Raw genomic sequence first — 12401 nt, 5'->3', positions numbered from 1 at the left:
AAAACTCACATGGAAAATCTGCACACAATAAAACTTTGAAGGTTTAAGTTATATGATACTTTCCTATACAAAATGAGATACATAAGTGATACAAGAAATGAGTTTGAAGAATACATAATATAATTCTATTATAAAATATAACTATTTAATGAAATAGTTAGTGTGTGAAAAATATTATTAATGCTTAAAATAGTTAATAATCTAGTAGAAAAAATTAAAAGTATTTAAGAATATTATTAAAAAAATCTCATTAGAAGGAACTAATATGTTAAAAGCTGTTTTGACCATTCACTTACTCCATAACAAAACATTCACTTATAATTTTATGAACTATATTCCAAAGAGAACTCTATTTAATATAATATTGATAGCTTGCTTGTAAACTTTCTTCTCTTACATTCCAAAGAAAGTTATCCTCCGTGGGCTGTTGTATATGTCTCGTATCTCAATTACACATTTACATTGTCTAGTTAAGTTTCACGAATTGCATTGAAATATGCTCAAGTTCATCCGTTATTAATAAGTGTATACTAGTGTTATGTTTAAACCTAGAAGCACCTCTGCAGCAGGAAAGAAGAAAGAAAGAGAGAGAGAGAAAGAGCGTGTTCAGATAAATATACAAGTATAAAATTTTAAAAAGTTCGAGGAGAAATGGCCCCTCTCAGTTCCAAAGAAGCTTCGCCACTACCCACAAGGTTCGAATTAAACCTTGCTCAAGAAGATTAAACCCTATTACACTTAAACCAACATGGCAGAGGATTAGACATCATGAATAAAACAAAAAAGTCACCTGTTGAAATAAATGTTGAGATATGAAATTGTTAATTTATTAGAAAAAGTAGTAGCTAAAACAAAAGCAAGTCTCAAGAAAACAAACAAACAAGTCTTAAATAAAATAAGTTCCAAATTATACAACACTGACAAAATTATGAAACTGATAAAGATACTGTCAATCTATTTTAGTCAAGCCATTAAATTGCAATAATCTATATAAATAAATAAAATTTAAAAACAAAAAAAGAAACACGTTTTCTCCATAATCAACAGTTTGTTTATATTATAATGCAATGAATATTGAATATTTTTTGTATATATTTTTTTACTATGGCCCAAAAAAATTTAAAACGAGAAAATGCATCATATAAAATATTTTATACATATTACCCTTTTATTTAATATAATTTAGGGCATGCAAAATTTGATTCTGCAAGTCGTAATTGATAATAATAAAAATAATAAAGTTGAACTATTTTACTGCATAAAATACTAAATCATTTGTTCATCAATTAAAATACAACGTAAAATTGAACCAATAAAAATTCTTACCAAACTACACATTTACAACGGCAGTATTTAAGGCCTCTTGCCTCTGCAGGAAAACATGGCAAGAGCCCCCAAGACAAAGAGAAATTAAAATCAAGAAAATATCAATTTGACAAAATTGTTAAAAAGAAAATAACTATTAGGATACAGTGGGACTTATATACTAGATAAAATTTAATTAACTACCTAATTTACCATAACCATCTAACTACTCATCCCTTTTGATTACAAATATAATGTGCAAGATTTTAAGGCTTCTCTTTCGCCTTCCCTCTCCCACATCTGGAAAAGAAAGCCATATGAAGGAGGAGAAAAAAATTATAATCATGAAACAGCCAAAAATCCTTTTCTGTGTCATAATAGGGGCTGTAATCTGGTAAGTAAATATCAATATTGCTCTGGAGCATAACTTTCTGAGATGTTTAGGATGAACATGAAAAGAACATCAACTTGCATGTGCTTCACAAATGAAGAAAATCGAATCTAACAAATTCTAGGAAGAGGTAACAGTGTCACCTGGGTATACGTGTAACAATATAGCGTCCCTTCTCAAGGTCATATACTGTCTTCAATTGTGGCTTTCTCCATTGCAGTACAAAGAATGCAGCAAGCATGAATAAGAAAAGAAATGCAAATAATGAAAAATATGTGACTGATTCATTCCCAACAATCATCCCTGTATCTAAATGTTCCAATTCAAGGGGTTCTGCCATTGTTTCAGTTATGAAAGATCCAAGTGTCCAATCAACATCACTGTTAATCTTCCGGTTCCCAAATCCAACCCTGCAGATAAGTATTATCTCAATACTTGTCCTTCCATGAAGGGTTGAGGAGGTAAATCAAAAGATCATTGAGTGAAACACAGTGGAAGCAAATTCAATAATGACTTCAAAATATAGCTTTTAATTCATATACTCAACAATCACAAGGCAGAAAGCATTTATGAGGACAGATCACATATTTACAATACACATTAAAGGATCATTATATTTTTTCAATTGAATAGAAGTGGACAGCATGAATTCTTTTCATTTCAATTACAGCAACAAATTATGTACTAGCTACCTGGCATGCACTTATGAAAAGAAAAAAAGAAGGGAAACCCAACTACAAGTTAAAAAATTCCCGAGCTATTTCTCTTTTCTTTTAATATACCAAATAAAATTAGTGAGAGATAAAGAAAGACAATGAAAGTCCAGAGGGTTATAAGATTGATTTGATGGTGAAGGGAGGAGAGGGGAGGTCGTGGGTTCGAATCCTCCCTACTAACAAAAACTAACATCTAACAACTAACATTGGCTGAATTAAAAAACAATACATTAACATCCATATATTTATATATTTTGGGTAATTGAGTTAGTCACATAGACTGTCTATGGTTTCATTTTCGATTCATATAACTTTCTTATAAAGTAATAATACCTTTTCTCTTCCATAGCAATCCCAAGAACATCATGCAATAATGCCAGCATATACGCAGAAGAGAAACAATACTTCAATAAATCCATATAATCAACTTCATTATGCAGATCTTTAAGAGCATCCCAATGATCTTCACAATAATGTCGGCCCTCTGCCTCCAATTGAAACAAAGAAGTCCTAGGAGCCATCCTAAGAATCTGACAGAAATCAAACAAGGCATAAATAAGTCAGATGAGATTAAGCTTTCAGCTTTTTTTCTCCCATTCAATAATGAAAAGGACTGGTGACAAAGCAAAATAAGGATATAGTAAGAAGCTAAGTTTGGTATACACATTAAACAGTACTCAATTATCAAATATTCGATATAAATGCAATATGCATGTCTAGAAACATCACTTACAGAAATCTCATCTAGATTAGAACCTATGAAGCCCCTATACTAAATACGACATGGATATGATGCAATGCAACACATATACAGTGATACGGTTAATTCAATAGTTCAAAATACATTATGGCCTAAATAGATTAACACAAATTTATAAGATAAAGGCATACATTTTACATAGAGGCATGCATATTTGTAAAGAGAAGTTGACCACTTCTCATTAATACATAACCATTAGCCATATTAGTAGATGATGATCATAATAAAAAAGCTTGGTGACATCTTTTCCTTGCCCAAATCAGAATATATTATTTCTTCTATAAATGTGTAACAAAAGAGGTTATTGTGGTTTTTATATTAACAAGACTGAAATCTTAAATAGGTTGAAAATAATTTGTCATGAATTGTGGCATCTGGCAGCAGTAGTGTATTTATTTGTATCTTTTCACTAGATTGAGCAGTCTGTCAGATTAAATATAAATAGTTGACCAAACCTGAAAAAATGATAGTAGAAAGAATACAATCTATAATAATAGTCATAGCCTTTTTTCTATTTGTAATAGATTTAGAAGAAAAGGGGCATGGGCTTTTTTGGTTTGTAATGGCTTTAGAAAAAAAAGGCAACAGAACAGCTAACCAGCCCACTCTACAAACCTTACTTATGAAATAATAATGATAATAATAAACAACTTAACCAGTATTAATAGTAATAGTAGAAAAGATCACAAAAAACCAAATTATTGTCACCGCTTACGAACCTCAGAAGTATACAAGAAGCTTTTTGAAACTTGTTCACCTAATAACTCATAAAAGGAAGAAGTAATTTTACAAGGTGGATGCAGGCATCTATCTGTATAAAGAGAAAACATCATTGGTGAATGTATTTAAAATAAAAATTTACATAAATAAAGAGAATAAGACACCTTCTCATTCCCAGGAGGAAAAAGGATAAAGCAGTGAAAGAAAAATGCCAAATTACAGGCTTTGCAAAGTTGGAGAAATTAAAACACAGCTTACTACAAGAAACCAAAAAGACTGTCTATACTTAAAATGTAAGATAACTACACTTAAAAGTTCAGCAATTTGAGTTGACCATTGACACTACTAAATTACTTGGCACAATAATCATTGCAGTTCTTCCCAAGATCTTTCTTTTCCTTTTCCAAACCCCCCAAATCAAGTCATCAACAGATTTTGAGGACATACCGATGGTTCAACAAAAGATTCTTCAGCACTTTCAGTTTAAAATATCCATCCTCTATTGTCGCAAAAGCATAGTAAGCGTGTAACTATATATGATTATTTGCATTGCCCTTTACACTAAACAGATATTACTCATAAATCATAATACATATGAACATGAATGGGACAGTTTGCTGGACCTATCAAGTGCTAAACCAACCCCAAGACTGGTCCAGAATTAAAAACTATCAACATAAGAAAGAATTATGAGACATTTTACAGGGAAAAATATTAACATCCATCAGACACAAGACAAGGCTAAATTTATTTATGAAGCAGCGGGCCACATTAAAGCACATTGAAAAATATTGAAAGAAAGAGGGAGCATGCATGATCAAATTTATGCTAAAACAGTGAAATATCAAAAGATATATTATGCAACCTTCTGTTCTCTTTAACAATGACACAGCTTTGGACCTGCATGCTGAGAAATTTCCAGCTGGTTGGAAGATTGGGTGTTTTACATCACTTGCATTGGTGATCTGAGGATACTCATACCCTCTAGGAATGCAAGGATTAATTATATTTCTTTTGCTAGATTTTGAAGCTGCAAAATCAATAAACAAAAACTAGCAGTTAATTATTCAAGCATATCAAACTAATCATTCACAAGTGGTATTGTATTTTTCTTTAGAACTTAAGCATACAAAGCAAAAAATTCATTGATCTATTTGAACAATAGTTTTATTCTAATTCTTTTAGTTTTTTCTATATGCACAAATAAATGCCAGCAACCAGCATATCGACTGAATAGCAAACTGAACTAATCATCATCTATAAAAGAAACCATGGAACTCAATAATCAATATTATCACCAAAGGAACAAAGAAAATTACACCAAGAAAGTCAAACAGGTTATATCAAATAAGAATGAGACTGCTGATAAATTAAAAGTGAAAATCCACTTCTGCCCCTCATATAAAGGTGTCGATAATTTGATCCTCCCAAAAAATTTTAGATAAATTTAGTCCTTCAATTATAGAAAGTGGAAGATGGACAATATACTATGGAAGCCATCAAATTAATCTTTGCTACTATTAGAACCAAAACATCATTCCCTATGGCTTCAGACTTTTTGCACAGTAAAATATTCACAATTATTTCCAATCTCATATTTAAAGATGAAAAAACATTTTTTCTCAAGCTAGTGATTACTGCTCAAGAAAATCATTTATTAGCAAATAAAACCAGTAACTCAATACTTACAAAGCTTCAACTCTCTATATTTCAGTCCCTCCTCTAATGATTTCCATACCACATCCTGCACAAGGATTTTAGATTTTGGTTACAACAGAACATGGCATATCACCAAACATAGGTGACCTAAATTTGATTGAAACAAACAGTTGCGAAACAATAGAAAACACGAACAACAAATCTTTTAGTATTTAAAAAAAAGGTTAGGAAGGTAAACTCCAAAAACAGCTAGTTAGGCCACAGGAAGACACCAATAATGGAGAAATGGCCCAGTACTTAGTTCTGTAAAATTGTTAGTAGATTGACAGCTATTTTTGTTGAGAAAGTTGCTAAATAGTAGTTGTAACTGATTGAGTATTGAGTGGTTTTTTACTAGTAGAGGATAACAAAGCATTGATCCACTACAAGGAAGGAATTCCTTGGATTCCTTATATGTTCAGTTTCAATTCATCCAAAATAATAAAGATTTATTCTTTCATTTCACCTTTCAATTTCAGTTTGAGTTCCTAACACTGCATGACTATGGGTCTGTTAGGATAAACTTCTCTATAAGCACTTCTAGAAGAAAAAATAAGAAAAATGAAATAAGCTTCTCCAGAAGCTAAAATTAGCTTATGCAAAAAGTTAAAAATCATCTTTTAGAGAAGAAAATATGAGAGCTTCAACATATTAGCATATGAAGAAACTCATTTTATTTTCCTTCTTATTTTCTTCTCCCATGAGTGCTTATGAAGAAGTTTATCCAAACAGATCTTGTGTCATGTGTATAATAGATAATGGGTATAATATGCTAGAAAACATTCATACAATTCACAATTCAAATTGAAAGTGAAGGGTTTATGAATCAAGAAAGGCTGCTTGGCATCATGGACAGGCTCCTCGGAATTGTCAAAGATATGATTTGATATGTTTTAATTACAGCAGTTTAGTATGCAATTATTTCCGTTATCACTCATTATTTTGTTTCCTTATTTTGTAAGCCTATTTCATTATAAATAAGAGCACCTCTCTCCGATCAGAAGTGTCTCTCTCTGGCGAACCCAGCACCTCAGTTTGCATCTGTTTGGTTCCAACAGACCATGTTTGGCTTTTTTTCGTGGCTTCCGATAGTTTCGCTTCTATTACCAATTACCAATACGCTGCATGTCCGCCTCTTAGTACTCTTATGTCCGGTGTGACCACACCATCGACTCTATCTCTTTTCAGTGACCTGTTTAAGCTTTTCCAGTGTCCTTTCCAAAGACCGTCATGCTGCCCACGTGCACAGCCAACTCAGCACACTGCCACAGTGACCCCACACAGGGCCCTTTTCCGGCAAGAGAAGTTCATGAACACGATGCATGACGCGTCACACTGAAACCGCCTCCTTCTGCCTCAGGGCATGCTTTATTCACAGCGGAAAAATACCCGTCGCCACTACAGGCATTCGTTGGCTGCTGCTGAGGTTTATTCGGCACAACCACACAACTGGAACCGTCTTTGTTTCTGTTGGGTTTACCACATTGTAACAAGCTTGGTTCATATGACATATATGCTCCAGTTTGAGGGGGAGTGTCAGATATGATTTGATATGTTTTAATTACAACAGTTTCGTATGAGATTATTACTCATTATTTTGTTTCCCTCTTTAGTAAACCTCCTTCATTATAAATAAGAATAATTTGGGTGGTCCGAAGCGATAACACACAGTAAATAATTCTTACAGGAATCATGACACAACATAATTTATGTTGCTTGGTGTCCCAGTTATATACTTCTATTATTACACTGACCTGATTAGGTCCAGTGTGACCAATATGGGGAAGCTGCTTTTTTATTCACTTTCCACATCTGGTTTTGAAGCAATGTTCTAGAATAGCTAAAACACTCAATCTGAGTGTTACAAAGGAGTAAGCTTTTTAATTCCACTTATATATTGATATGTAAAATGATTTATTACACAAATTTTCAGATGTTTTTCATTTTTGGTTGTGAACTTTTCAATACATTATTGATTTCAATTAGTTAATTAATAATTATAAAAAGTCAGCCCCTTGCTCAAGACAGATTCATAATCTCACACCAATGCATATACTTACTTGACTATTCCAAAAAGTACATAAATTGCAAAATTAGCATCTGTAAAGCAAGCAAAAGTTATATAATTTGAAATCATAATATGAATTGTTGAAAACGTTGAAATTTGAAAAACATATTAATGATTTCATAAATTGAAAAAGAGCTAGCAGTGGACACAGACTATGCATATACTTTTATTTTTCCAAAAAGTAGACAAATCATAAACTTAATCTCATTAGCATTAGTAGAAAAGTAAAAGTTATATAATTTGATAGCACATACTAATATGCATTTTCTAACCAAAACAATTAAATTTGAAATACATGTAATTGGTTTCAGACTTCAGAAAAGCTAAAGAGCACCTGACCCAGTTGGGGCCAACTCTGAGTGTAAAGGTTGTACGTAACCCCAGACAATCTTATAGTTCGCAAAGACTGAGCTAAATCTGCATTAAGTTTAGCTGATGTAACCTGCAAATATCAATATACAGTTCAAAACGTATAGGAGATATAAGGTTCACTTGGTGTTGGTGGTGAAAGGAGAAGGGAAGCAGGGAGAGGTCATGGGGGTTTGAATCCCTCCGCTAACAACTAACATTTAACAATAAATAAAAACAGTTCAAAACCTATTCAGAAATTGACCAGATATGTCCATAAAGAATAATTTATTTTTGGATACTGAAAGAAACTTTTGGTATTATAGAATAAATTAAACAATGGGAAGTTGAGCTAAAAGGAGACTAAGATATCTCCAAAACAGAAAAGGCAAAATGCATCATAGAACAAAAATGAAATACAAAATGCAACTGTGGGAATGTGTGATCCTTGATTAATATATAAAGCTCGTGACACCAGGCTACAAAGCTATAAAAACAAGTAACTATGGCTAACAGAGTAACTAAAGCTTCTCACAATACCAGTAACTATGGCTAACAGTAACTATTTACTTTTAAACAAAACAAGCCATATAACCCGGTCAAGAAAACATATGCTAGGAGTAATTTTCTTTACAAATGATTATGAAAAAAGAATTATCCAAATCTCCAGGTTTCCCTCCTGTCCATCAAAAGGAATAAGACAAGGAATTTTATTGGTAAAACAAATATCAAAATAACAATGTCAAAACAACAATTATGTACAGTGATTTATAATCCAATCCCCACACCATCCATAGAAAAAATTAAACACCTTTGACCTAGTAACCGTGATTAAAAGCAAAACTAACAAAAAATATTCTGATCATCGCCACTTGTTCTTGGGCCAGTAAGATTTTTTCATCATGGCCCATCATCAAGATTGCAGAGGAAAAAAAAAAGCAATTAATACCAATGCATCACAAAATGTAAATTACAACAGGTGTGCAAAGAAAGCTCTAGTGATACATGTTCCTATGCAGAAATAAGAATTGATGCATATGTATTTATCTGTATATGAATGAAATTGCCGTATAAAGTAAATGAAATTGTCATCATAGTGAATGAAAAAACCTGCAAAGAAGCCCCACCAAGTTCAACTATTCCAGTTGTTTCTTGAGCCTCTCGTCCCAAGTTTCCAAGAGCATAATTTACAGCAACCCAAGAAGAGATGCCTTGTTCTTCCCCTATATTTAGATTATAAACTTCATCATTGAGATGAATAACTTCATCTCTAACAAAATCAATGGTAAAAAATATAAAATCAGTAAAACTTTCCAAATACTTCATAAGAGACAGTAGTAATAAATCACACTGTTATATAATTTCTAAGATGTGTGCCTAGTGAATTCAGGTGGGTGTTCTACATCTCCTTGTGACTGTTTAGTTATCTAGTTCATAATATCTCTAGTTTACTTTCCAGAGAACTAGAATCCCTTCTCCAACACTAAAAAACCACTTTTATATATGTGCAACACCCAAGCACACAGTAAAGACAACAGCTCCAAACATTAACTACTAAGAATTACAATTGACAACAATGAACAGTCTCACCATAGCTCTAATACATAAACCACCACCTAACCACAGACAAATTCAAATTTACCAAGCAGCAAAGTCTCGTACGTTTCCTGGAACAGGATCCTAATTCCAATAAATCTCGAAAACTTGTGAAAGACAAAAGCTAATCACACAGCTACATTATGAGTAAAACAGCACCATAATTTATTATTTATTCCCTCATTCATAAATAAAGGAGTTTAATATGCAATTTGGTTCATGGAAGTGTCAACTTGTGCTGCTCTAATCCTAAAAGTTTTCATCTATGATCTATACAAATTAATCATTTGAGGGATGAAATTATTTGAAATTAACAACTTGATAGGGTAAACTCGTCAGCAAATTGACACTTCTGGTAACCAATTTGCATAGATGTGCACTTTCAAGGACAGAATTAAATATTAACTTTAACTAAAATCATAAATGAAACAGCTATCTATACAAGAACGTAATTTCATTTCAAGACAACCAGAATCACCAATTCTAGCATAAATTCCAGCAAAAACTAACATTGAATCTGAGTATAATTTAGTCTTTGAAATTAGAAACTTGTGTTCCCTGACATCTACATAAACTAGTCTATTGAGGAAGAAATTGTGTACAAGGTAACAACTTAATAGGGTAAACTTCCTATGAAATTAACACTCTCAAAGATCAATTTGTAGAGACATATATAGTCATGGTTCTAAATTGCTGTCTTCAATCACTACCAGAGCTGCAATGTTGCAGCTTTGAAGGTCTAGATAACCATATCACAACTGCAATTGTAGCTGCATTTGCTCACAAATTTTTCGCAAAATTATTCATTACAACCACAATTTAAAACATGAGTGTGTACTACCACAACAATACAAGTCACCACTTTCAGGAACTAAACTACAAATTATTGCATCTTAAAAATCTTCAATAATAAAATGGAACAAGCATCTAGAAGACTATAATTGCATTGCCCAACACTTCCCTAGAGGCACCACATCTGCAGTCACAACCACGCCAAAACCAAAAACATAACACAAAAAATTGTTAGCACTTCAGAGTTTAATCTCAGTGCATTATTATTAGCATAAAATAAATTTCACAGTCAACCAATCAGAAATGATCCTAAATATGACTTCTAAAGTAGAACATTGTAATTACACTGTGCATTTTACTTAATTTTAAAAAAATTAGTATATAAATTCACCATACATGTGATCGGCTAACATTGTAATTACACTGTGCATTTCACTTAATTTTAAAAAAAATAATTAGTATATAAATTTTCTCTAATAAGTTGAACCAAACCCCAACTAATCTGAACCACTAGTGTCAGCCTAGTTAGTAATTGGGGATTGAGGTAGTACACATGAGGTCATGGGTTTGAATCCTCCCACTAACAAAAACTAAGAACCAACCTATAACATTTGCCGATTAAAAAAACAAAAAAGGTTCGAACTTCAATGGGAACATTGTACACTAAAAAGAAACACAGCTAACCCGAAATTACTCGTGCCCATTCATCCTTGAACAAGAACCCGGACACCCTCAAAGCCTGTCTGAAACATTCCAGAACCTTCTCCGCTTCCTTGACGCCCAGCCCCTCAACCTCCTCAGTGGCGTCCAGCCGCACCACGGTGTTGCCCCATTCCCTCCTGGGCACCCTCCCCTTGGCAAACTTGATGAGCTCCGCAACGGTGCCGCGGAGGGCGTCAGGGCCGGCGTCGAAGCCGGGGGAGGCGGCGGCGGAGTGAGCGGCGGCGAGGAGGGCACGGGCGGGGCCGAGGAAGTGGAAGACAGAGAGGCGGAGGGCGTGGGGGCCGGCGCGGAGGGCGAGGGCGAAGGAGGCGGGGCGGGAGTCGGCGAATTTTGGGGAGGAGTGGATTTGGAGGGCGGTGGAGAAGAGGTAGAAGAGGAAGGGGGCGGTGAAGAAGAGGAGGGCGAAGAAAAACAAGAGGCATCTGGTGGTGTGGGGTTTGTTGTTGGGATTTGGATTTGGGGAAGAAGAAGAATAGAGAGAGATCATGCGAGGGTGCAGTTGGGTACGGTGGGGTGGAATGTAGGAAGAGGAAGGAGATGAGGGTCTGGGTTGAGGGCTTTTTGGGAAATTCATGGGATGGGTTGGTGGGTGGGTGGATGGTTGTTATACGGGGGGAAATGATGAAATGGGTTGCACTTTGGAATTTGATTGTGCAGTGTGGTGTGGGGAAAGTGCAATGCGAATGGCGTTCCGAAGAGCAGAGAGGGGCGAGAGAAGTTTTGAGCTTGAAGAACAAGTGTTGCTTGATTAATGCTAACATACAACTTTCAGGAGTACATATACATTTTTTTTAATGTTATTTTAAGTTGGAGTAAATTACACAAATGAGAAGTTTGTAACAATTGCATGGGTCTCCTCTCCGTTTTGAAACATAACTTTTCATTATATACCGTGTAGTTGACGGACTTAATAAAATTGTAAAGCGAAATGTTATTTCTTACAAAAAAAAATTCTTGCAAGAAGGCTCACCAATTCTAAAATCAACCAATAAACATGTGAATAATCATTGATAGGAGAGAGAAAATAAGCATTGTTGTCCAATGAAACAACACCAATTAACCTTTCCTTTGTTTTGTACGAAATTTGTTTCTTTGGTTTAAGAAATTTCCAATTTTAAATCCATTTAAATATTTTGGAATTTCCCTTCGTGCCCTTTTCATATTCTCTGACTATTTCTTTCAAAGGCCATTCCATAGTCTGAAATTGAAGTAAGGTTTGCAGCTGTGAAGAAGAGGGATAGATTTTTTTAGTAGATGCTAGTGATCTCGTGGGATGCTACCGTG

The 12401-nt window shown here is 34.0% G+C and overlaps 1 protein-coding gene across 1 annotated transcript; it reads right to left on the bottom strand.

The window, feature by feature from the left end:
* Positions 1–1431: 1431 nt before the first annotated feature.
* On the bottom strand, positions 1432–11895 carry LOC100806446 (probable apyrase 6). Its single transcript, XM_006575105.4, has 9 exons — positions 11079–11895; positions 9117–9229; positions 7993–8100; positions 5582–5636; positions 4758–4922; positions 3892–3983; positions 2746–2942; positions 1840–2106; positions 1432–1605 (listed from the first exon to the last, which is right to left on the bottom strand). The coding sequence occupies exons 1-9, from the start codon at positions 11689–11691 to the stop codon at positions 1572–1574; spliced, it is 1644 nt and encodes a 547-aa protein (XP_006575168.1). The 5' UTR covers positions 11692–11895; the 3' UTR covers positions 1432–1571.
* Between the last annotated feature and the right edge of the window lie 506 nt (positions 11896–12401).

The sequence above is a fragment of the Glycine max genome, chromosome 13 (genome assembly GCF_000004515.6).
Source record: "Glycine max cultivar Williams 82 chromosome 13, Glycine_max_v4.0, whole genome shotgun sequence".
Taxonomy (NCBI): domain Eukaryota; kingdom Viridiplantae; phylum Streptophyta; class Magnoliopsida; order Fabales; family Fabaceae; genus Glycine; species Glycine max.
The sequence above is the reverse complement of the archived record's forward strand: the minus strand, read 5'-3'. Positions and strand labels throughout refer to the sequence as shown.

Excerpts from the sequence above, each read along its gene's own strand:
- LOC100806446 (XM_006575105.4), bottom strand. The coding sequence starts at position 11,691 with ATGAATTTCCCAAAAAGCCCTCAACCCAGACCCTCATCTCCTTCCTCT. Across the intron at positions 4,923-5,581 it reads ATATAGAGAGTTGAAGCTTT|CTTCAAAATCTAGCAAAAGA; the intron begins GTAAGTATTGAG and ends TTGATTTTGCAG. Across the intron at positions 2,943-3,891 it reads GCTTCTTGTATACTTCTGAG|ATTCTTAGGATGGCTCCTAG; the intron begins GTTCGTAAGCGG and ends GATTTCTGTCAG.